At 40.9% G+C, this 27,287-nt stretch overlaps 1 protein-coding gene across 1 annotated transcript in view; it reads right to left on the minus strand.

Annotated features, from left to right (window-relative positions):
- Positions 1–27,287, minus strand: part of PLPP1 (phospholipid phosphatase 1) — a 39,873-nt gene that overhangs the window by 541 nt on the left and 12,045 nt on the right. Inside the window, exons 4-5 of the mRNA XM_009648278.2 lie at positions 15,630–15,687; positions 1,770–1,946 (exon numbers count right to left, since the gene is read on the minus strand). Coding sequence (XP_009646573.1) covers positions 1,770–1,946; positions 15,630–15,687 — 235 coding nt within the window. The remainder of the gene's footprint in view (positions 1–1,769; positions 1,947–15,629; positions 15,688–27,287) is intronic.

Here is a 27,287-nt window from a genome sequence, read left to right on the forward strand (position 1 = left end):
CCCCCAAATGGCCCCCTTTTAGCCACTGATTGTTCAAGCCAAATCCAAGGCGTGCATGCTAGGTAGCTGCTCTGCCTGCCTTACCAGGTACTGCTCCATTACACCAGCCCCAGTCTGAACAACTCTAACGAAGGAGTAAGATACATTTGCTGAGGGCCCACATCTTGTGTATGATTAAATTTATTCTGCAATGTAATTAGGAACAGGACAGGAGAGCTTGTGCTTCAGCTGAGGAAGAGGGTTCAACAGTTAGTGACTATTACTCTCTGGAGCCTCACTCTCACTTGCATTTCTTTAAAAGCTGGTTAAACCAAGCTTGGATTCCTTGCCTTGGCAAGGTTCACCACAGCTCCCTCCCCAATGCATGTGTCTCACCCACATCTCCAGCAGCTGCAAGGCCAACTCTACCTACATCATCCCTTCCTGCAGTCTTTTGCACATACTGCATCACTTCCTGCAGAGCTACCACTGCAGGACAGGTGCCTTGATCTGTGCTGCAGCCTGCTCTCCCCCCCACTGCCCACATCACCACATCATACCAGTAGACATGCTGAGTGCAGCAGTGCACAAAGTGCAATAAACGAGAAGCCCTCTCTCATGATCCCTCCCACTGCAAACCCAAGAGCTGCAGAACAGAATTTAGGGCAGCGGAAGAAACGATCTTCCACTCTGAGGGCTGGCTGATGCCCCAGCACACTGCTTCAGCTGCACACCATATGAGTTTCAGCTTCCACTTAACGCTGGAGTCACTCAACTCTACTTAGTGCTCCATTTACAGTTGCTGCTCAGGCATGCTCTGACCTCAGCTTTCTCTTTCTGGAGGTCAACCCTTCAGTTCTTTCAGACATGGGTTTTGTTCGGGGGCTTTTATTTTTAAAAATAATTTCCTCACTTTTCAACTGTTCACTGTAATGCCACCCTCTACTCGTCTTGCCAAGCATCTCTAATATATCCTCTCAGTCATCCAACACCCTTCAGTAAACTTGTTTTTCCCAATAGAAGTGCCCTAAGCTCTTCAATCCCTGGTGTTTCTCATTCCTTGCACTCCTTTTCCTAGAAAATGAGACTGTGCAAAAATGAGGGGTAGGATTATGTGTTAGTCAACATGCAGCCATTTAGTAACAGCTAATGCAGCACGTAGGGTTTCCCAGAGCTGCTCCGAAGATCTGTTTTGATGACTGACCACAAGTAGTAAACAAAGCTTTGTCTTGAACCATACCCTTCCAACTTTCAGCTGAGAAAGGGGAAGATCTTGGAGCTGGTTCTTCCAGGTGAGCCTCTGTTCTTGGTTATGACCTCAATTAGCTCATGTCTCTGAACCAGAGGGCCCTCTGATCTGTCCCTTCCCATGGATGAATCAACCATGGCACTGGTGACAGCCAGCACAGCTGCTGCCACTAAAGTCAGCCAGTGTTCTCCTCAGCTCCCTGTACTTGAGATTTAGAATTTGGCTAGAAGCAAAAGGTACGGTTATAGAGAGTCCCACATGGTTTTGCAGCTGACCATTCCATCTCGGTTATTTGAAAGGCTCTTGGGCAGGGACAATTTCACATTGTCTAACAGCGAAACAGCCACTTACTGGCCCAGAGTCTGCCTCTCTCCCCAACATACTATTGCTACACCCAGTTCAAGGAGTTGTTTCCCCTCTCCAGCATTTTTCAAAGCATTAGGAGGATGGCCCTGCTGTCCTCTGAACACAGCCTGCGAGTCGAAGATGCTGTTCATAAAAGCAGCATTTACACACACCTCTGCCCCCAGGAATTACTTACAATGAGCACAGCTACCACGGCGCCCTGAATGAGTCCTGTTAGAACATCACTCCAATGGTGCTTGTAATCCGAAACACGCGAGAGGCCCACATAGATGGAGGCAGCAATAAGACCAAACTGTAGGGTCGGACGTACAAGTCTTGCCCAGTCTCCTTTCATTCTGGCCTGAAGGTAAAGCTAAAAGGAAAAGAAAAAATGAAGTTATAAAATGCAGCAAGTACAGAAGCAGGGATCACGTAAAATTGTGTTGGGGTTGTTCAAAGAGTTGAGTTGCAATTCTTGCCCAGAGACGTGACAACGTCCACCAATGTTCCACGTGCTCTCCTCTCACAAGTATGTGCTAAGGCAGAGTAGCTTGACAGTCAGTGTTGATCTTTATCCTTGATGTAAAACACTACGTAACACCATCATACAGGTACTTGCTGTATTTGTACCAATGTGACAAATGACTGTTTTCAAGATAAGAGTAATACCAGAGCCACTTAAGGCTTAGAAAGAATCCAGTAGAAGTCAAACCAGTAGTTCAGCCTGCATTAACTACAGGTAAGTCTAATAAAATATAGCAACCATCCAAATTTACAATCCTCCAAACACAGGGAGCCCCGTCTTGCTCTGAGGCAGAAGACCATGAACATCTTTAGGAAAAGTTTACATGTACTATACATAGAGCTGACCTGTTTTTAATTGTTCTCAATTCCAGTCACCGTTAATGTTACCAGCTTCTAGCTGAATGTTGCAGCTGTAGTTACGCATCAGAACTAACGTGGCATGATGGTTGGCAACATCTAGGATTGCATTCCTCAGTTGTCACTGGTGTATTTCAGCGAGCTCCATCTGTCCCTAGTCTTTCTGCACTGCCTCTTAACCATGTTGCCACTCGGATAAGCACATGGGTGTGAGCAGTTCCCATGTGTTTTCTCTCCCCTCAGCTCTATGTTGTGCAAATCTATGCTTTTGATGCGTTGTCTCAGATTCACAGTATGTAACTCTGTTGCTTTCCGATCTAATCTAAGACTCTGCTTTTGTCGTCTCCTCTGGTCTGTCTAGGACAGAAACCTCTTATTTCAGCTGTAAGAGGAGCTTCTCCAAATCCACCCTCTAAACATCATTGAATTTATTCTGGAACATGGTCCTGTCACCAAAAAAGGCACAGTCGTTACCGTATTTTCAGAGAAGAACAATACAGTTGGAAGTTATATTTAACATTTCAAGTACATCTTTTCAGTACCATCTAGGAACTTCAGGTCAAGTATAAAACCTTAATTGACAGTTATGCGAAATCGTAGATGTGGACTAAAACGGGGGCTTCAGGCACTGAGCACACTAAACTTCTGGTAAATCCCTCCACTGCCAACTTCAAAAGCCATGGCTACCTTTTAGAAGCATTACATTTACAATGTAAATACAGGCATAGAGCATGCACTGTAGATGCAAAGGTGCTGCTTTCTGAAGTTAAAACATTTGGGGAATGTTTGGTTGGTTTCTCTCAGTAACTTACATCATAATTTTGGCATGCTGACTTTTTCAGCTATAAATGGAGCATCAAAAAGATCAACCCTATCCATAACCGGTTTTCTTTAATAGCAAGGTCACGGTGAAATTGGACTCTGGAGAAGCTACAGCTAAGCCCGAACTGGAAAATAATTCCGCCCCCACCCTCAAGTGGCAGGCACTGCGTATTTCTGGGGACTTCAATTTCATCACTAAGTAAAATACTGTTTAGCCGCTCAAAAATCAGCTGTCACACCGTTCTTTTAAGAAAAGGTGGTTAATGGCCTTATGTTAACAGTACTTCTGGATTTACCAACAGCAGGCCAGACCACCACCTGAGTGCCAGAGGGAGCAGAGGTGCGGCCAAGGAGCACATGCTGGTAGCCTAAAAAGAGCTGGCTGATTATTCCATACTGGCTGTTTGTTCCTCATTCCCTATTCCCACTGAATTCTGCTTAAGACAGCTAAAAATACCTTGTGTAATAAAGTTCTTTCCTTATAAGCATTTCTGGTAGTTGGCAAGGATGTATAGTCTATAGTCTTAGAAAGAAAAGGCGTTATGCAACTGCAGATAGGCGGGAAACCAGGTTTGCTTCTGAACAGAGGAAGAAAATGAGGCAAGCCACACAAAGCAAACATGGAGAGATGCCAGCCCACAACACCTAACAACCAATAAAATAGTCTGTGAATCTCCCTTATGCAGCATGAATTCAGATTTTCTTTCTGCTTGACACAGTGTCTAACAAGAAACTTGAATTTGACATCTATGTGAAGACTTAATTTCCACACTGAGAGCGCAATTTCCAGTTGTACAGAAGATCTGGAGCTGCTTTATCACCTGCAGAACCCATGCAGTTGGCTACAGACTTCATCAGTTCTAGCTGCTCCAGCAGCTGTACAGGAAATGCCTAAAGCCCTTCTTGCACCTTCCACCAGCCAATGGGTTTACATTGTTCTAAAACTGGGTGTGACAAGGGCAAGAAATCATACCACAGATAATTGTCAGTGCAACTGATCACTGCTGTGTTTAATTTCAGAAGTAGCAGCTGTTATTCTCATTACAATCAGGTTTTTTCTGTTTTTTTGTTTTGTTTTGTTCAGTTGAAAGTAATTGCTTATTAATCAACTGCTGCCATGGCAAATCCCCTGTTATTTTTTAGCAGGTAACTTCAAACTGACACTGCTTTTAATAGGCTCAGACAGTCACGGTCCCCTGCAAAGATTCTTCCTACTGCCGTGACTCACGCTTAGAAAGACAACAGCAACATGTCTGGGCTGAGGCAGGCCAGCAGGACCCCACAGGAAAATAAAGCAGCCAAAGAGAGGAAGGAGTTTTTGCCTTATAATGCCATTAAGTGTAAACCAAGGTATGCCCAGGAGTCCTTGATACAGTGTTAGTCCTTATATAGCATTATACACACAATACAGAGATGTTCTGGCGTTAGGCTGCACGTTTGACCCCGTCGACTAACAGAGGTCAATGCCTTCAGCCTGCTGACGGAACCCCTCCCCCTACGCCCAGCGCCCCTCCGGTTCTTTTGCTCCTCTTTGAAGCCATTTACAACGCAGGCTTAAAGAAGGGCCACAGAAGGAAACCCCTGCCTGTCTTCCCCACTCAAGTCTCTTTGCTAGAAAGCAGCAACCTTTAAAAGTAAAACTTGTAATCTACAGAAGCAGAGGGAACTTTAGGTTCTTTAGATTAAGATTTAGGATTTTTAAGATTTAGGAACTTTAGATTAACATCTGGTTAATACTACTCTAAGGCCCCTTACCAGCATTTCAGTTGTTGCTGAGAAATACATTTGTGAGCCTATGAACAGAGCAGGAGCATCCAGAGCTGTTCTGGTAGCAACAGCTACATGACCATGCCAGCTTCCCTGCGGCCCTGATCCTGAGCCTCTGCCTGATCCTTCAGTAGCATCATTCAGCTATGCCCTAGTTCTCCTCACTCCTCCCTCCTGCCGTTTCTCATGTTTGTTTTCTTTGTTCTTTTTAAAGTGCAGAAATAGATTTCATAGAAACTTCCTTGTAATGGGATTATTTAATCTCCAGCCTTCTCCCCCGCTACGAGCTGATGCTTACTCTACAATGAAAATATGTTCTCTACGCCACACACATCCTGAACACAAGTTTCTTCTTAATCTATGGTCTAGTACTTCATTTCTAAAAATACACACAGGAATGAAGAGAAACTCACAGCCACTTTGTGGCTTCTTGCAAGAAGCCACAGACATGAATGGAAGGGTCTCTGCAACTGGAGAATTATTTGCCACTCTTGAATGTTTCTAGCACAGCTTTCAAGTATTTGCTCTTCCACCAAAGCAGTATTAATATACATGTGCACACGCCTGCCTGCCTAATTTTAAAGCACAGAGGCTTTTATTTCCTAGATGGACTTTTGGAGGTAGAACCATGCAGCTTCACAGGAAATTTTCCTAACAGCTAACATCTCCCATTGCCACCTTAAGGACACAAAATTCTTTTAAATCTACCAAAATTACTCACTCCACTAACAGAGGTCATATTTCAGATACTTAGTTTCAATACTTAACAGTAATCAGTCATTTTTTCATTCAATACCTTCTCAGCTTTTTTCCAAAATCCTATTACACAAAATAATGTTTTGCCTATCAAGGTATGGGAAATCCTTCTGCACTTTCATTCCTCCTTCAAGACTGGAAGTCAAAAGGAAGAAAGTTTGGGGCTTTTTTTCCCCCCCCATGCATGAAGAGTCTTACTTGTACCAATTTATTTTTTCTGTCACTTTTTGAAAATGGATTTTCTTCAATAGGATTTTATGTTTCCCTATATCAAAAGGCCCTAATTACATTTCCTACAAGTGTCCTGTTCCATCCTAAGGAGCAGAAGCACACACTTTCTTTTTGGAGATGTACCCATTTTCCCTCTTATTTTTGTCTCCTCAATCCCAATATACTCACAGCATTGTGAACTTAATAGCAAAACAGAGAGAGAGAATATGGGTTTCCTAATGAGAAAAGTCCCCTGGGCCACAGGGAAATGAGAACACTTCTCAATTTGTCTGAGTACAAGTAGTAAGAGTCTGGAGGAGAAACAAGGGTACAGAAAGTCAGTTTTCTTACGAAATACTTTGAGAGACCATAGTAGTCGATACAAGTTTTGTGAGAGCGCAAGCAGATGGCATTTATTTTACTTAGCTTAGCATTTACCATTAGTCACATGTAACTTTGGTTTCACGGTATCTGCCGGAGCATTAGCAAAAAGCCCCATGGTGTTACTGTTTTGCTCGTAACAGGCACAAGATCCTACTGCAGTTATAATTGGCATTTGGACCCAGTGTTGGCTACAGCTAGAAAAGCTCATACTTTGAAGCAAGTCTGCTGACCCAGAAAGTCCCAAGAGCCACAAACAGTAATGTGTGCTGTGGAAATACACCATAAGGATTCTTCCCAAACCAAGCAGCTCTGACAGTGATGCGTAAGCCACCTCAAGTGTGTGTACACATCTATGTGGTTGGCTTTGGGACTTCTGGGGTGGAGGGCAGGGATATGGAGGTACCGTGTTTTGGTGGTTTTGTTAATGAGGTGGGGGTGGAAGGACGAAGGGAAGCACAGGAGGCACCAGTGTTTGAAAGCCTTCAGGAAAAACAGCTTCAGAGTAACTCGGAGACCTGGGGTTAGGAGTAGAGGCTGAGCAGCCAGGCACATTTTGCAGGATTGGAAAATTCCATTTCTATGGTTATCCCAAGGGCATCCTGTCCTGGTTTCGGCTGGGACAGAGTTAATTTTCTTCATAGTAGCTAGCATAGTGCTGTGTTTTGGATTTAGTACCAGAAGAATGTTGATAACACACTGATGTTTTCAGCTGTTGCCAAGTAGTGCTCAGACTACTCAAGGACTTCTTGAGCTTCTCCTGCTTGCCCAGGTGCATAACAAGCTGGGAGGGAGCAAAGCTAGGACAGCTAACCCAAACTGACCAAAGAGCTATTCCATACCATAGAACGTCATGCTCGGGGGGAGTTAGTCGGTCGGTCAGTTGTGGGGGGACTGCTCGCGGCTCGGGGACTGATCGCGGCTCGGGACGGGCTGGGCATCGGTCGGCGGGTGGTGAGCAATTGCATTGTGCATCATTCGTTTTGTATATTCTGTATATTCTGTTATCATTCCCATTATTATTATTATTTTTTTCTCTTATTAAACTGTCTTTATCTCAGCCCTTGGCTCTAACCTTTTATTTTCTTCCTGATTCTCTCCCCCATGCTACTGAGGGAGGGGGGAGTGAGCGAGCGGCTGCGTGGTGCTGAGTTGCCAGCTGGGTTAAACCACGACACATCCTTACAGGACACAATCCCACCCCCGCTCCCAAGACTGCGAAGTCTTCCATTAGGAAGCTTGAGTAGATGCACAGAGCACCACAGTAACTAACTATCCACTCTCCAGCACCATCAGTAAATAAGCACCAGTGCCTTGCTGTGAGTAGCAGGGATTCTGACAACCACAGCACTACATGCTTCTACAAGACAGTTTGCGCTCAAGTATCCTTGATACAAGCCAGTTATTCAAACAAGATCCTCCAAGAGACTGAAAGAGCAGAGACATTCACCCTGGATTCTTACATGATGCTATAAAGCAACAGAAAATTAGCATTTAGACAGAAGGATGTTTTGCCGTCTCCAGACCAAGACACCTCTGCCCTGCTCAGACGAGGCAACAGGGGAGAAAAAAGCCCCCTTCGGAGACCTTCCAAGGTTTCTACTATTAGTGAAGGTTTGCAAAATAGCTCTTCCCTTTCTGCATGTTACAGGAAACTTGAGGTTCCTTTGTATAAAAGCTACCATCCAAACAGCTTTGTATAAAAGATATTAATCATATTTCAGCTAGTATAAACTCTGAAATTCAAGGAAGCGCAAGAAATCCAAGAAACCATTTAAAAACTGCAGTTCTGAGCACAAAAGAATGGCCAAGAGCCACAAGATGTGCTGAGAATAACCTGTCATACGCAATCTTGTGCTTATGCAAATATTACATACAACAGCTTGTTTTGTACCTGTAAGCACTGTGTCTACGAAAAAACCAGAGCTCTAGGCATCAACCAACAAGACATTACCTGCAAACCAGAAATCAATGTGCAGTTTCCTATGAAGCTTGATGTTAATACAGATAACGCCTATCCCCATGTAATTTTAAACAGAACAGGCTCACATCCAAAAGGAAACTGTATTATAACAGCACTGCAGAGATGTAGCAGAATTCACAAGTCACTCATGAGCTAGGTTCTAAAAAAAAAAAAGTTGCCTTTTTAATTAATGGAGATCTCATTTTCTTTGCCTTTTTAATGAAATCTCCCTTTCGTAACAAATATGTACTTACGATCCCTGGTATATCTGCAATAATATCTATTCTTTAGTTTTATTTTGATTGGGCAGAAAACAAAGTAAAAAGAAGCAACATTTGAGAATTAACTTTTCCCCTTCCAGTGAAGGCAGAGGAGGTAGGTCTGCAGTTACTTCAAGGTGGAGGTGTATCTGGGCTGCTGTTCAAAGGGATGGTCTGTCCCTTCTACTCTCCCTGTGCCAGCTCTCACATTTGAATAGACCTGCAGTGAGCTGGGGTACAGGGAACTGATCCATTGGGCAGCTGAATTAAATGAAAAAAGTGACTGACTAGGGAGAAAAGGCAGAATATGTACTGACAGAATATGTGTCTGACCTCTAAGATAGCTGCATGCTCCTGTCAAAAGGCAACTGATGTGCAAGAGCTGCCTCCTGTGCAATGGGAAAAAATCCTGTCTCTTATTGGTAATAGTCCAACTCTCAGTTCAGTATCAAAAGTACAATCAATCTCTTCTGTACACACATTTCCCACTGGACAAGGCATGTTTTTCGGGTGTTTAATCCTCTAGCCTCAACTTGGCTGTACATTGCAGAAATAATTAATTGACATCATTTTACCATACAGCAGGATAAACAGTAACATTTTATACCATTGCAAATTCTAACACTTGGCTCTTTTCTGATGAGAAAAAAAACCTAGATGTGTTCCTTCTACTTGGGGTAGGTCTTCTTCTGATCTGTCTACCAAGCTAGAAAAACCTTTGCTAGAAGAATGTAAGCACTGCAAGGTACTGCTTTCAGCGCAGTCCTACAGGAGACAATTCACAATACTCTCATACTGCTGACAGCCATAGCTCCCAAGCAAACTGTGGAGAAGTAGTTTTGCTTTGTTTGCTTAATAGTAAGAAGTCTAAATAGCAATATTAAAAGAACACTAGGAGCACCATCCAGGTAGAAGCATCTGCATACTTAAGCCTCACAGAGTGACCAGTTACCCTTTATTTTTTCATCCCTGCTTCAAGATGCTTGGTTCTACCCACAGCTACAGCCAAACAAAACTTTTTCAGTAACAAATGTCTTTTGCTTAGTTTCTGAAGACTGGTTAGTCCTCAACTTTCATGTTTGGCAGGAACACATTAAGGGCTGTTCTGTAGCTCTAGTCAGTAGCATTTAGGAAAGTAAGGAAATACTGCCATGCAAACAGACATACCTAAAACACTGTGTTAAAGGCTCCCAGTCTCTGGGTGGGGTACTGTTTCACTCAACTTCTAATCCCAACATAAACAATCAGAGTAAGAGATATCAGGAGCAAAGCTTGATTGGCACATTTAGAAGCACAAGTACAAAAAGCAGCCTAAACCCTGCTTTCGCTTGTGTTTAGCCTATGATCTCTCTGCAAAAGGCAGCTGTCAGCTCAGATCACTGAAACACCAGTCACCCTCCCATTCCCATCCATAACCCCAGTGTCCTTGGACACACAAGATGATCTTTCCCAACGAACTGTGGGAGAGCTTGAGAGCCGCTCAAGTTTCATCATGCAAAGATTCATCATTCCCTTTCGTCCTAAGTCAAAGCAACACACACTGCTGTCCCCAGAATAGCAGGGCAGCTTGGCTGGGTTTCTGCAGCCCTGTGTTCTCCATCCCAGGTTAGGTGCAGGCAGGGAAGTGCCCAGGCCAGCTACAGCCAAGGCAGACTCCATTACAGAAACCTGATCCTCAGGGCCGCGCTCGTTTTGGCCAACTGCAACAGTGGCAGTGGGGTCATCCTCGCTACTGAAGACAGCGAACCCTTAGCATTTTGATTTACAACAGCTTTCAGACTTTAAATTAAAAAAAAAAAAAAGTTGAAGCAAAAGCTTATGATTAACTGCAGTATCTCTCCCCCAAAGGGAAGGGTGCTAGTTTGGTCGTGCAGACATTTCTAGAAGAAAATGCTAGCCATTGTTCAACTACACTCACCCTCCCATTCTCCAAAACAAGATAAAATGGTTGTGTCTATACAGGAGAGATCGTGCCAGCTGTTTAACTATGAAAGGAAAAGAGCAGGAGACTGAGACAATTTGGAACCCATCATCTGTTATTGGGTCACTGGGCTCCCACATACCTTTGTGGCTCAGGATCTCTCTAGTTTCCACATGAAGCTGTTGTTGGCAAAAGTATCCCAGAGAAAACAGCTCCGTCTGGTCCCAAACTGACTCACCTAGCTCTGCCAAATGAATCTCAAAATACATTCTCCACCACAACTTCCCACCCTGACAGTCTGCAAGCAGATTTTTTTTTTCCTGTGGCTTCACTCATTCCATATGCCAATGAGTTAGAACAAGAAGAAACCATCAGTCTAACCTGGAAGTAGGCTGAAAACCCAGGCCTTAAACTGGTCCAGCTAGACTTTTTTTACAGGTACATGGCAACGTAACATCCAGTTAAAATGCAGCAGCGATCGCTGTGCTGTAAGAATGGTAAGTGGTATACACTACTGCTTGTTTAAACAGGTAGAGTACATAAACTATTTAGCGTTACCTAAAGTTACTTAAACCCCACACACATTTCTATCATATTATCATTCTTTTAGAACTTGTTAGATTAGTGTTCTGTGAAATGAAATTAATGCATTCCTCTCCTTACTCTGCAGTTGAGCAAACCTCCTTTCTCAGTAGCAGGTGCCACAGTGATTTGCAGCAGGCACTGCCCTTGCTTCTGTTTTAATCTCAGACAGTCATATACAGCAAGGTACACGAGACCAGTTCAAGCAGAGATTTTGCACGAGCACACTGACAATTCAAACATGGTAACAAAATGTAGATTCATTATAGTTTGCCACAAAGGGCTTTAAGCAGGGACTAGCTTAGTGAAGCTGCTATCAATTACGGCAGTATATATATAATCTGATATGGTATCACAGACTCATTCCTTTTATTTAGGTAACCTTTGAAAGCTTGACTGCCACATGCATGGAAGGTGAATGCTGCTCCTGCAAGGAACCTAAGAAAGGTAATATTAAGTAACTGTAAATGCTGGGGAACAAAGGTTATTTGTGTCCTCCCAGAAAGACATGAGCCCAAATTACATACCAAGTCAGTATTTCCATTCCTGAAGTTAAAAGTTAAGTTCTGCTCTCCAATGCTGTCCCACAAACCAAAAGACAAACTAAGGAGAAATACTTTGAATTCCCAGATATGTGCTTGCTTAGACTATTCATTTTGAACAGTTCACGTGGCATGATATGAAAAGAATATTTCTTTAGCTCTTTTTAAATTCAAGTTACATATTTTCAATTTGGAATTTTAAGCTTTTCAGCTTCTATCCTTCCTTTTGAACTAAATTACACATTTTCTTCTATATGCTCCTGAAGCAAGAAACAGAGACCATCTAGACAGCCTGCTTCCAGGTAATGAAGCCCCCCAAATATGAAGACATTGAAGTCACAACATACCTAAGAGATGAACTTTTAAAAAGCCACCTACCCAGCAGCACCTACAGCTTACAGTTTTTGTCAACAACTTCTTTCACATTAAATATACAGCCCGAGCTGTCAGGTGTTTCCATGTACTGCCCTCACTATGTAGTAGGACACGCAGCACAGGATTATGTTCAAAATTGCAGTTTTTCCTCCCAATACCAGTGAAGCCATGCAGTCAGAACTTGGATACCACAGTTCCCACTGAGACTTGTGGAATTTCTCATGTGACCAAAGGTTCAAAGCATCTGAAACATTTGAAAACGCTGATGAATCACCTCACGTTTGTTTTTTAATCCATCATGTGCAAGTGCACAGAACAGAAAAAAGCTGCAAGTAACTTGTTTGTAACTCAGCAATTCTGCTTTAAGTAACCGAAGCTGCAGAAGTATTTTGCTATTTTGCCAAGGTATTTTGCAAGGTAGCTTTATTTAAGCCACACACTTCAAGCATCTCTCATTTCGCAGTTGCAGTGTTTGTGCTGTCTGTGGCAGAGATCATTTCCCCTCTGATTCCCCCAAAATGTTTCCTCAGTTTTGAAATGGATAACCTGACACAGTACACGTGTTCAGCAAGCAATATTTAAGAGTGTGCCTTCTGCAGTATACACACATGGCAGGCTCCTCCAGTCCCTCCAGAAACCAGCACGCTAGCGTCTGGTTATGATTAGTACTGCCTGTGAGTAATGCCACATGTCAATGATTCTGTCCTGCTCATGACTCAGTCCGCGGCTGGATTAAGTGTGCAAAGAGCAGATGAATCCAGCATCAGAGGTTGGTTAGCAAACAGGTTATCAAGTGCCACAGGTTTGGTTTAGAGCCAGTGGCAGCACTCTGCCTTGCCACGTGGCCAAGGGGAAGGCTTAGAAAGCAGTTTTTCCTCACTTTCCTGCAGTAGGTGTCTGCTTGAAGCCATCAGTGCTTTTTCTTTTGTAACTTCTTTTTAATTAGAAGACTACATTCAATGCAGAGGCTGATAGAGTAATATTGTGTTAATCAGCAAGACAAAAACATCTGTTACAGGAGTCATTAACCTTTTTTAGATGTCCCTATGAAGGCCTCCCAATAGTATCTGGATGAATAATCTTATTACAGGACAGAAGAAAGTAGAAGTCTAATCTCCACAAAGCCTCTTTATTTGTACTGGGCAATAGCTCAGCCAGAGGCAAGACAAGAAACTGAGGTGCAGGAATAGATGAAGAATGCCTTCTCCTCCAGCCAGGGTTCTGGCTACTCATCGACAAGTTTGCTGAATAACAAACTCATCTCCCATAATGCACTTAACATTTAACTCCTTTAATATGGCATTTGTTAAAGACATTCATAGCCTTCTAGTTTAAGGGAGCTAGGTAAAGCCATGTTGTCTTGCAGTTACTACGGAACTAAATGAACACGAGGACAGTTTCTGTAGCAGCATGCTGAGCCACAGCAAGTTTTATTTCATTGCTGAACCAGGACTGACACAAGCTCTGGATTTACAGCATTTCAAAGTGGCATAGAAAGGATGGATTTCAATTCCATGGTCCCACCTCTCTCCATGCAGAAAGTTGCTAAGAGCGAAGCTCACGCACACACCAAGCCCCGGGACAGTTAAGGTTCGTAGCTGCCTGTTCAGGTACTCCCCACACAAGCTCTTTTGCATGGATTCAAAACACCATGCCACAGGCAACTACAGAAAGCATTCTTCAACCCACATGAAGTCAGTACCTTCAAAATTAAGATTCCTTGACCTTCTTTGCCAAAGGCCACATTTTTTTTTCAAATCCAGACCTTGTTTGCTTAACCTACTCAAAGTCCAAGCTGTTCAGCTCATTTTCTATTATATTGTATTCAACTCAAGATGGCCTCAGTATTACAGCAAACTATGGGGGTGGGGGTGGAAGAAGAGGGGAAGAGGGGTGTGCAGCCCGCAGAGGGACGCACACAGGTTTTAATTAACAGATGCAAGGTTTGAAAATAGCAAGTCCTTTCTCTCAGCCTGTAGCAGCTGAGAAGTCCTCCTGACCACCACCATTTCCCCAGGCTGCAGGAAGCAGGACTCTCCTCACACATACATGTGACAGAGGTAAAAGCTCAGACAGATTCGGATCCCTGCCAAATGGCTGTAATCCAGTCAGTATAAGTTGTAAACCATACTCACTGCCACATGGCTAGCAAGTTTTTTCTTGTCCCCAAGTTGGTGCTTCTAAGGGGTAGCAATATCACATTCTCACGTTGCTCAGCAAAAACCATGCATGGAGAAGTTGGATCAGAAAGGTATGGCTGAACTCAATGGAGCAAATCAGTACTGGGTTGCTAGATAGCAGTTAATTGCTCCACTGTACTATGGAAGTAGTGGTTTTGATTTTGGAATCATATCACATGTGGGCCTATATAATTTTGGAGACTACCAGTCATAATGAGCAAGTAAAGACACTACTATTTTTCTAAAAGCCAGCAGACAGATAGGAAGTTGCATTATATTCTAGTCAACGCCAGGACGTAATACTTTCATGAACTCTTTGTATTTACATTAAATAAAGGCAGATAAGAGAGGGGAGAGGAACTAAATGGGTTTAGCCATAAACAAACTGCAATGATAGATACAAACTGATCACTGAGCTTCTGAAAAAGCTTTATTTTAAAATAAAGTTAAAGACTGGTGTCATACTGAAGAGCCACCCCTTTCTGTATGTGGTTATGGGGGTTTTAGTTTATTTTGAATAATTTGCCCACTTGCTGTAGATGTTATACTATTTCGAGAGACAGTGAAAAAATTAAAAATGCGATCGAGATGAGAAGGCAAATTGAATCTGAGCTCTGTGAAGATCCTGGCATGTATGTATTATGATATTAATTTATACCCAGGACTAGAGCTTCATTTGATGAGTACATTAACAACAAAATACTTTGTTACAAATTAGCAGGGGGAGAACAACCAAATCAATCTTTTAGTGTTACAAAGCTTATCCTAGGAGTGAATATAATTTGCCCTAGCTGACTTGGAACAATTTGAACTGAAATATATCAGATTCCAATTGAAGCATTAGTCAATTGATCCTACGAGTATTTAATTCCACAGACAGATCAGTCCCCTTGTTTCCCTCACTCTCCTTCCCTGCCCCTAAAAAGATAGGAGAAAATTTAAAATAATTTTAGAATCCAAGTTCATCTGCTGTTTTGTGCTTATGGATCCATCCACATTTGATCAGGGTTTAGGTTTAGTTGTTGGTTGTTTTTTTTTTTAATTGGCTTTGCATGTCTCATGAAGTCAGACATATCTTATTAAATATTTTTATATGGCTTGCAATACTTTCAATATAACTAAATTTAAGCAGCAGCATATTTTCCAAACCCACTGTTACCAGGTTCATTTTAGACAAGACACACAAGCCAACTACCATATTAAGTATTTTTAGCCATGTTGAACATAATCCTACTTCTTGTCCCAGTATCAGTGGTGTTCCCTTACAACTCCTACTGAGAAATCTTTAATTATCTCAGAGAAGTGTCCTACAAGAGCAGTGTGCCTTGTGCAAAGCAGCCAAGTAAGTATTTCAGTTTTGTACTAGGTAACTAACAGACTTTTTGTTCCCATTTAGATGGAAAGAGCATACTTACTGCTAGGAAGAGCATGCAGTACATGGAGAACGAAGAATGGCCAGAGTAAAATGATAGTCTGGAAGAGAAGAGAGCAGACATCTCATTATTTTTCTTTTGCAACACTCAGCCTACAGTGATATTAGTTTATATTACACAACTGAACTGGTAAAATGCAAACACTGCCATGCTTCTTCTTCAAGGGGGGCTATCCAGGCACAACAGCCATACTCATGTCCCACAACAGCTTTTGACAAACCACACAGACTACGCTACTCAGCAGCTACCTTATTGCAGCACTTAGTTGATCTCCACATCAGGTAGCCCTTGCAAGCAGCATATTGTTTTGGCTTCTTGATAAATACCAGAATACAGTAAATAAACATTTTTAAAATTACTTATCTGATAGTCACAGTACATGTATGGAACAAATGGCACATTAATCACCCCAAACCAATTAGTTGCATTTGGTCACAATCAAGAGGCAAGAGGACACAACCATGGGTAGTTAACAACTCATATCTAGATGTTTATACATTTGTTGAATGCACAGACTGACACTGACCACCACCACCTATCATCAAAGGGTAGGGAGAAAGGCAGGAAGGCAATTCATTAGCCAGCCGACTGCAAAGGATGAGACCTCATCTAATGTTTGTAGAAATAGCTTCATACTTGGCTATCTCATTTAAAGACCATCAACATTGCCTTCAACTTGTAAAGGCTTCTAGCAGGTCCAGACTGAAGGGACTCGGCTGTTGATGGTGACAGTTCAGGGTGCCTTTGGCAAGGTCTTCCCCTGCACCAGTGGTTTCTACAAGGAGCCAAGTATCACAGCAGTAAAACAAATCCCACCCACCTCTTTGCCAAGAGGAGAGGGCAAAATGGAAAGACATTTGAAATTCAGACTTAAGTGGAGAGATGAAAGAAACTGTACTTAAAACTACTTTTTCTATTTTGTGCGCAAGGCCTTGTAACAGTGCTGCTCCACATGCTATTAGCCAGGCTTCTGTGCAATTTAGCTCCGTAACACAGCACTCCTCGCTTAAGAGTTTGGCAGACACAAACAAAGCCAACTTAAAGTTTCATAGCTTTCTAGACTGCCCTCCACCATATCCAGCAAATCCCTGTTTTGGTGCCTCAACTAGGCAGAGAGCCTGAGGCCAGGGAAATTCCTGATCTAGGGAAACATTTCTACTCTTTGGAATAATGAGGCAGCTCTGATGTGCAGTAAGATAATTGGGTTAAACATTCACTACTCAAATACCACAAAGGCAGCAATAAAAGTCTTGTGCACAAGTGAAACTGCAAAAACTTCCTGCATTAATTTGCCTGTATAACATTAAGAAACTGCATCATACATCAGAAAAAAACCCATAGGTTTTAGAGTTCTTGGTTTATATGTGATTCAAAGCACTGCCAATAGCTTTCTGTTTCAGAGATACTAAATAAGCAAACTTGAAAAGAGTATGTTGACTTCTGTGTGTTATATATACACTCACTCACACCACCAGAGATATTTTTCAATTCAGTTCTTAAACAGAAAAACTATATTTACAATGATTTATCTTCAGATGTTTAAAATCAAAAAAACGTTAAGATTGCGTTTAGCTAGACATCCCTTCTCCACTTTAGTACTCTTAACTCTTCACCAGTTAGAAACTCTGGGCAAGAGTCCACTATGAAAGTCAATACAATAAGCATTTTGAAGATCTCTGTCTTTCAGACAAACATGTCCTCTGAGCCATGAAAGCAAAGCATGCTGTTCTATAGAACAGAAGACACAGAATAAGGAATTCCTGGCTCCTATGACAATATTTTATCCCCTGACTTTGGGGCTATTCCTGTTGTCCGTAAGATGATGTTTCCTACAATTCCTGAAGGCAGCCTAATTGCCAACTGAAGGAATTCAGAAGGCTATTATTAAGTAAGACAAGGAATAAATACAATTCCTTATTTTGGAATTCTTGTACCATTTTAAAGGTGTTACTGACCACTGGCATTCTTGGGTTTAGGAATATATTAGCCCAATTAAGAATACCTTGTTCCAAGTTGAAGATTACAAAACTTTAACACATTCTCATCAGTCATAGATAAGTATGCTGTACATGATTGAAAGTGCTGTGCTTAGCACACGAAGTATTGCCAGAAATACAACTGGGACAAAGTATTGATCCAACTTGTACATTGTGCAATCCCGGTGAAGTTTCTTTGGCAATACTGCTGTCTCTAGATAGTCTTTAAAAACCAGACATTTCAAAAAAACTTAAACCCCTTTCAAACCTTAAGTTCAACAATGGAAAAGTTTCCCAATGATTCCTCAGCACACAAACAACGTCTTCCTAAAGCCAGCAGAACATTCTGTCTATCAAACCAGCCAAGTGGCTGTACAGCCCAGGCTTCTTTGTGATCATATTGCAAGTGCTGGCTTGCCATGAGCCAGTATTTCAAAAATAAATACATTTTTAATTAAAACCACCCCAGTATTTATTTACTAGTCCCAAGAATGCACAAGTATTAGAATAAAATATATTTAGAAATAAAATGGTACAGACAACCCTCAAACCCCCTACCTTTCACTAATGAAGGACAAGCTAAATTGTACCAGTAGGAATCTGCACATCAGATTTCAGGGCATGTTTTTCAAATGAATGTTAGAATAGTAACCAGTGAAACTGTAGTGTCATGAACAGAGTTGGTAAGCTCAAAGTCTTGTTTTGATTTTCTCCAAAATGGCAGGGTCTGACATAAAAAGAACAGCTTTGCAGAGATCCACGCCTTTTACTCCATCAATACCTACCTCACAGATCACTTCTGATGTGAAGAACAAGGCTTCATTTTAACAGGAAAAAGCATAAGCTTTCATTATTTTCACTTGAGCAATATATTACTACCAAGTTCAGAGAATGCCTTAAGCAGTAACATGAAACCAGTTTCAGGTCTCCATTGAGGTCTCAAGTATACTCTCAGTTTCCAATGTATATGGTACAGCTGGGCATCTCAAAAAGGTCTTAAAACAAGGTAATTTCAGGTCTGTTTAGCTTTCTTAAAACTTACTTTTGCCACAAATTTCACACGGTTTACGATGAAGACAAAAGTAAAGACAGTGTCCTTTTTTTTTTAAACAAAGGTTGCCTCAAGTCTGATTACAACTAGTCACTACAGTTTGTTATTTTAAGTCTGCATTTTTAAAGATTACCTGGAAAAATATTCAAAGTACAAACAATTGCTACAAGAAATAATTGAACTGAACCACTCAGTACTTTTAGCCAGGATTTCTAATCCCGGATAAGCAAGTCTAAAACAGATTGCCTTGCGGGACTTGATACCAACAACCATTTAATTCTGTTCTTTTCCTTTCCATGCACAAAGGCAACTTAGGCTAGGGAGCAGGGTCCAAGTGAAAGAAGGTACCAGTAGAAAAATGGAACATAACATACAGCAAATAAAATGATCATTTCTCTTACACTGCCACTTGCAAGAAAAAAGAACATGTTTTAAGTAGTAAATTCTGCTTGGCAGTATTTTGTGAAGTACATTATTTCATAAGTGAATTATTGAACACCGGAGCTCAGTAAACAAGCTTGATGTCATGTCTCCATATAATATGTTTGTAAAGACACTTGAATATGCAGAAATATTTAAGCCAAGTGCAGGAGCATGACAGGAAAATGAATGGCCTTGAAACACAAGACAAGGAAATACATGTGGCATTGTGGAGCATTAAATGGTGAGAAATGAAACTGTTAGAAATGACTGTAGAAAGGGATAAACCAAAGGAAAGCATATCTTGTGGTGCCACAAGAAACCTGGCAAAGGCTGAATGATAAGGCAATGTTCCCAATATAAATACTGAATTATGGAATGATCCCTTAGAGAAAAACAGGAGACCCAAGAAAACATTATGCACACTCCCACATCAAAGCAAAAAAACCACCCACTGGATTAGCCAGCAAGTCCTTTCTATCCTCAAGTTCTCTGGATTCTCCAAGTCTGACTCAAAGCTTCCAATGACGTTTGTATCACCCATTCCATTGATCTGGAGGGAGTAAGTGCCAGACAGAGCTGCAGCTCAGGATGGCTGTGTTGAGTAAGCCATAGTGCTCCACATGCTCATCTGGGAAATATTCCTAGAGGACATGCTTTAATAAAGTGCTAGTCCTATGCTTAAGATGAAGCACCATATTCTTGAAGTCAATTTTCTCTGCATTCAGCAATCAGCATGTTTTCATAGCACCCCCTCTTTTTTCAACTGCTAGACTTGCACAAGTTCAAGATCTGTGGGGGTTGAAAGATTTGGGGACTCTGAAATTAAGCACTTCTGTGATTATTGCTAAGAAATGTTTAAGTGAACACACAAGCAGTTCATCTACTTTAACAGTATCAGCAACTACTCAGAAACCCATTTTCAAAAGACAGTATTCCCAATTTCTCCACCTTGTTGCCCCTCTGTCAATAGTTAAACCCACACTTAAGTACAAAGCCTTACACTTACAGAGAGAGAAAAGCTGTCAGTCTTTCCAATTCAGTAATCCTCATCTGGATGGTTTTATTGATAAAGGTGTTTAGACATGAGATTTAAGTGTCTTGCACAATTCCCTGATCATATTTGGGGTGAGGGGTAGAGCCACCCAGCTCTACTTTAAGTAGTGGCAGTTAGTGAGAAAATTTTGCCAATGATGACACTTAATACACAAGACTATGCACAGGGGTTTTTTGCAGACAGTTAATTACACACATTTTTGCTTTTACAGGCTACCTTACCAAATGCTTATCTTACACAAATTAAAGTTCCCTGCTTATCCTACTGACATAAAACAGATCTAACAGGTTCCATGAAGAAATAGGCAGTCTTTTTCTAATTTCTAACCACCCTCCCCACCACCACCCTTTTGAAACAAGCCCTGCAGACAGTGCAAGAAACAGGAGTATAAATTAGTGTTTTCCCAAGCTCAGGATCAACATGAAGTGGTTTTAATCGATTATGAGTATTACAAGGTTTGTCTTCACTGGTAGGCTGACCAGATTGTGAAGATTTTTAAAAACTTCTGCCAGCATAATTTGTTGGGTTCCCCCCGGCTCCCCCTCCCCGGGAATTGAAGAAATATCTCACAATACATACAAGTATACAGGTATCAGGTAAGTTTTATTTAAATAGAAATATTACACACTGATGGAATAATCTAATTGGGCAATGACTAGTTAGCTAGCTATTCTGTATGTCAGCAGTGGTTTGTACGAGCAGCTACTAGAGGAATAAACGTCACTGTAAGATAAGCAGTAAGGAAAAATCTCATGCCCCTATTATTTTTTCCTTTTCAAATGAGCAGCAGTCAGTCTGCATGTTGAACTTCCAAATATTCCAAAGCTTTATCTAGGCAGTGATAATTTACCGACTCTGGCATTCATACCACACAAACATCTATATTCTGATCTCTTGATATTACAAACCCCAACCAACTGGCACACTGCAATGGCATTCCACATGCATGTTGCAAAAGCACCACAAAGCAAGTTCTCTTTTGTCAGTTTTGACTTTGACAATCAATTAACTCAACACACAAAAGGAAAGTTTAACATTTCTAGTTAGCTCCCTCCAAAAGGAAAAAAAATAGGAGTTTATTTACTTCTCATTCCTAATAATCCCCACTCAGGAAAGAGGAAAGGTGAAAATAGCAGCAGGGGGGACTCAAACCAACATTTCTGAAGACTAATAGTTTGCTCTCAATGTGCATCAGATTACAGGCTTCTGTTCCATTAATCATGTCTGCAAAAGTTATCCACATAATACTTTTCTGACTCACAGGAGCATTATCGTTTTACATAAAGGGAATGAGAACAAAAAAGATAATCCCTGTTAAATCAGAGATTTGATTGTTATTCCCTCTAAGAAACTACTTTGGGCATGAAGCACTTGGCAAGTGTGTAAGAACCCTTCCCCCTGCAGATTTCTGTAATCTTTGAAAGAGAAAAAAGGAAGGGAGGCAGCAGGAGAACTGTCAGCATTAAGGGCATTTCAGTTCCTACAGTACTGTTTGACCAATACACGGTTATACACATATCCAAAGATTTATTTTAAGAGACTTTTCACTTCTATTGACTTGATCATAAGCTTTGCAAATCAGTGAAACTGCCACCAAGAATAAGATGATGCATCTATCTGCTTGATTAGCCATAGCTACCTTCCAAACAGTTTTCAGGGTGTATTGAACACAAGTTACAAATTTTGAATCCTAATGAACTTAAGCACAAGAAGTTACTGAAATATCAGACAGACTGCAAGCACAGCTTTTTCTGAAAACCATTAAAGGGTGAAGAGTTTTACTTCTGTTTATAAAAATGAATGTTACCCACCACCACTGAGAAGGACCAATTCATATTAAGGCAAAAGAGATCTAAGATCAGAAATGTAATCCGGGTTGCAGAACTGCGTCTCAATTGGTTACAGTATGTTCACCTTTCAGATTTGATTCTCCCTACTGCCAGTTAATTTCTATTGTAAAGGCAGCTCTATATTTCTAGATCAGGTATAGCCCCATTTCATCATCCACCATAGCCCAGAAGCTTCTAAATTTTAAATATTTAAAGACTTATTCACTACCATATTTCAGCTTTTTCCTTCCACGTAAAATTATGTGTAGGTGCCCTGACTAAGCTCCAGTTCTCAGTAGTAAATAATTTCATTATGGCTGGAAGCGCTCCCAAATCAGACATTATTACATCTTGAGTAACAGCAACGACAGAAGGGTGAGAAGCAGTGTTTAAGGAAAAGTTTCACCATCTGAATAACAGGACACATATATGACTTTCCATTCACCCCTTTCAACTGCTTTGGTATCCAAGCTCCTTGAGATTTTTTTTTTGCATACATCTTTTCAGGAGTGAAAACTACTGAATTAGCCTCTGATGAAAACTCCTGAAAAGTTCCAAACACGTAGTTAATAAGTCTGTAGCAGCTTTAGAGAAATTTCTGATTCACGATGCTGTTAGAAAGTGCCAGATTAGATAAGTAATCCATTTAGTTATGCTCGAATCATTAAATGCAGTTTGATTTTTGACAAAGCTTTAAGAGGTTTCAAAATAAAGTATTGGGACATTTCATACAAGCTAAGTTATTTCAATGCAAAACAATGCTTCATCATAGAAATATTCCCACTACTGAGAGACAGGCGGGGGCATTGAGGAGAGGGGGAAGGAACAATTGTTTAGTAGAGATGGGTTAACCTGAAGCAAGTGTTCAGTCTCCTGGCTTAGGTTTAAAACTGCCAAAGCAAACCAATTGCAAAGGCTATCCAATGAAATAGGGGAAAACAAAAGTATTCATAATAATGGAAGTAAGTAATGTATGAAGTTGGGTTGTTCTTGCTTTAAGCAGTTACAGTTTCATAAGTTTGGCTGAAATTCACAACAAAGTTACACAGGTTAGCTCCATACCAGCTGTCTGGCATGGGTGCCCAGCTACTGGGAACTGCTCCGAGTGATTTAACTGCACTCATTGGCATGCATGAGCACAACCTACGGAAAAGCTCTAAACAAAGCAGAAACAAAGTTCCTGGCAAATGATTGGTAAAGGGCACCACCTTGGCAATTCTGTTGAAATAAATTATCAAGGTCAAAACAGTCAGCTCTAATTTCCCAAAGACTTCTTTGAAGATTACATTTTGAGTTTGCAATGGCAGATTACACACAGCTTGTTTTGAGTGCAGTCAGCATAGGAGCAATACATCAACTGAGGTAGGGAACTGTTTTTTCCTTACAACATCTGAGTTGTGATATGAATCTGTACATTAGTAATAAAATTATAATTATTAAACTTAACAGCTGCCATTATCTGTTACCACAAACTGAACAAAGCAACAGACTGAAATTAGAGAGCTTCAACTTTCCAAAGTTGAACTCCAGAGAAAGGGTTTTGCACACACATACATTTCCCTAGTTGTACAACAGTCTGCTTTGCAGCCTAGCAGAGCTCGGACTGCACAGGGTGCCCCTGAAATAGTTAAGACTTGTACAACATGGCTTACTACTTACCACTTGAGGTTCAAAGGTTTCACTTTTGTGTATATGCTTAGTGAGCTGATGAGTAAGACAGAAAAGGCAGCTTCTTGGATCTCCCTTGTCATCAGGTTTTCAGTGCTCCTCCAAACCCAGAACTCTGAACTTTCGTGTCCTACCCCAACATCTGTACTCAGTAAAAACAGCTAAAGGGATCTGATACCTAACAAAACTATTTAGAAGTCAGTGATTGCATTATTGTGACAAACCTGCACTGCTCAGCTAAAAATGCAACAAATATTGCATCCAAGAAAAATTTGTAGTAAACTCAGGAAGCCTGAGTACGTAGATTGAGAGCCCTTTAGCACACACTCAGGGGTATTACACATGGGGAAAAAAAAATATTTCACACTGCAAGAATGTGTGGTGATCAGAATTAGTTTAACCAGTGTTAAAGCAATAGGATAAATCACCAAACTGTACTGCACACTGCAACCAAATTTAGCAGACTACAAGAGGAGGGCACTAGCAGCCTAGATGAACATGCTGGCATCCAGTTCATCTTCTGAACACCCATACCATTGCTCTGTTCCTCCTCCTTTATATTATTTTATTCTAATTTTATTCTAAAGCTCTGAATAATTAAAGCATGTCCTCAGAATTGATTTACAACATGACTCAAGCTTCAGCTACAAGAAAGTTTTAATAGCAAAGTCCTTTTAATATGTAGTATAGAAGAGAATTAAGGCAACCACTTTAAGTATATCCACTGCCATGCTCATATGCAAATCACCTGCTCCACCTTCCATTTGCTCAGGAAGAGCAAATATGCAAATTATGCAAAATATGATTTGTATGCATATGCATAATACACACACTCTTAATTGGTTAGTTAGAAACCTCCTATCATAGGTAAAATTGTTTGATTAGAGTGCTGATCTGTCAAAAGGCTGTTTAGACTTATATTCTCACATCCTTCTCTAGGTAGGATCTGAACCCCTACTTTCTACTCCCAAATTTGCAGTGTGTTAATCAAGGAGGAACATGCTACGCTTAGATCTTCCTATCTGCAACTACTCCGTGTCACATAGCAGCAGCAGCATGATAATTAAGCACTTTAAATCCCTGGAATGAAAAAAGCTGCTTGGTTTACCTGAACATTACAGAATATGACTGTGTGTATGTGTGTAATACTTCTGCCTTCTCCATTTTAAAGAACATGAAAGAAGTGGAGGGCAAGATGTTGGCTATGTGCATCTTTTTGTTCTAATGAATACTGCCCCCTCTACTTCCAGGAATAGAAACCTGAACCGTCTCCTTGTACAACACTGAAACTGCTTTGTTATGGAACTAGTGGTAATATTTCAGTTTCAAAAATGTGAAAGAAAGTTTTGAACTGCATTCACAAAAACTTCTAAATTCCATTACATTTTTTGGAAAAAAAAATAAAGCTGGACCCAGCAATTACCCAGATTTGAAATGTAATCCAGATTTTTTTCAGTTGCAGAAGGTTAATAAAATTCCATCACAGAGGGACACATCTGGTATTTATGAAATCCAGTTTGGAAGAGATCTTATCTATGAACAAGAAGAAAAGCCCTCATATCTATGTCTCAATAGAATAAAAGAAACAAGCCAACAATACCTCAATGGTAGATGTTTTGAGAGACAGGAAGACGGGAACACCTCCAAATCTTCACCTTAAATAAGAGCTCAGTAAATAAGCTCCAGAGGAAAAGTTAGTGAATTGAAGGTTCAAGAAATTAAACCATATGTTGGCCCTTCTTTTAACTCACCATAAGGTACAGTTGGAGATGCATAAAAAGGAAATGCAAAGTCATGAGAAAAGCTCACTTAGATGTTTGGAAGCAAGGGTTCAAGTCTTGCCCAAGGCTGAAGAATGAGGAATTGCTAAGTCTTTCTTTCAAGCTTAGTAAGTAGTTGCTGTACACAAAAGGGAGGAGGGGACAACCCCAAAATACATTAGAATTCACTAATTAGACTGGGTGCCTCTAAAGCTGAAGTACAGACAAAAATTTGTAGAGACTGGAGGCATAGGATTTCTGGCATCTCATATCCAGAAAGGCTTCTCCAAGGGAAATTCAGCTGCCTCAATCTGCTGGAAGGGCAATATGGCAGGGTGTAAGCAATTCAACAGCTTTATTTTTTGACACTGCTGTTGGACAGGCCTAGCAGGAAAAGTGTGCTCTTCTGGTCTGTTACTCAGGAGCAAAGATGAGTTAGCTGGACATGTTAGCAACAGCCTTGGTTGCAGTAACCATGAGCTGGTAGGATTTCAGCGACATTCCATCACCTGGTGGAAGAAAACAAGCAGGAATAGCAAGAGGCCATCTTGATTCAGTGAACAGCTGACTAAGTTTAGATTTAAAAAAAATGGTGAGAGGTAGAAATAGACTGTCTACCAAGGACAAGTGCTGAAGTATCACCTAAACATGCAGAGAAGGAATTAGGAAGGCCAAGGTTGGAGCTAGTGAGGGATATAAAGGGAAACGCGAAGTTGTTCAACTAGTAGGTCAGCAGCAAAACAAAGAGAAGGATAACATGGGCCCATCACTGGTCATGGTGAGTTATGCTGCAACAAAGTGAATAGAAAAGCTAAGGTACCTGCTACCTTTGCCTCAGGTTTTAAGTCTGTTCCAGGAAGATCTTTTCAGCCTCCCAGGTCTTCATGCCTAATACCAATGTTGAGAGGAGAGAGGTACTACCTCGTCAAGGAAGACCTAACTGTGATTACTTCAAGCTGGACTTGCAACTCTGAGACTGAATGGCTTGCATCCAGTGGTACATGATAGGGCTGTTTATGTATCTTTAAGAAGCCATGCTAAGGAGGCAGGGGTCACCCTAATGATTACAAAAAGGGCAAGAAGAACTAAAGGAATAGATCTTCCCAATAGGCTGTGGAATCTCCACCTCCAGAGCTCTTGAATGAATCAGGATGCACAGGACTTTGTCAAAACTCTACAGTTATCTCCGCTTTAAACTGGAGGTTGGACTAGATGACCTTCAGAGGTTCCCTCCTGCACATACACAAAGGCTTCCTAAGCATCTAGCCACATATCAGAAGCATTTAAGCCATTCTTGCTAGACTTTGTAACAAGGTCTCCACAGTCTTCAAGATATGGACAATAACAATACTGGTTGGGGGGAAGAAATCAATTCAGTGGTAAGAAAAAGTTCAATGAAAATTTAAAAAAGACACAGATGCAGCATTTTATAAGGTATCTCTAAAAGAGTAGAAAACATTATCTTTTACGAGACACCAGCATGTTTATTTTCTGAAATGTTTTAATACTTTTTCTGGTGAGGTTTTAGAAATTTCTTTTTAACAATAGTTTTCACCATCATCTGCAGGTAACAATCATCTTGAAATACAGTATTAAAAATACAGATTTATGTTAATCCAAAACTATGAAGAATAACTTCATAACCCAATTGCCAGGTATCTGAATTGATCCTTAAACTTTTATCCCAATTAGTTTCTCTTTCAGAGGTTTTTGTGACTACTATGGCACAACAAGCAAATCGGTACAACAAATATATGAGAATCTGAACACGTTAATTAAGCCTTTTGCTTTCATAGGTTTAAACTTCAACACAGCATTAGCGAAAGTTGTGTTTCACATTCCTTATTGAGTTCCGATATCAGAAACCTACTTTTTTTCC

This window comes from Egretta garzetta, unplaced genomic scaffold (assembly GCF_000687185.1).
Source record: "Egretta garzetta isolate BGI_Z169 unplaced genomic scaffold, ASM68718v1 scaffold471, whole genome shotgun sequence".
NCBI lineage: Eukaryota > Metazoa > Chordata > Aves > Pelecaniformes > Ardeidae > Egretta > Egretta garzetta.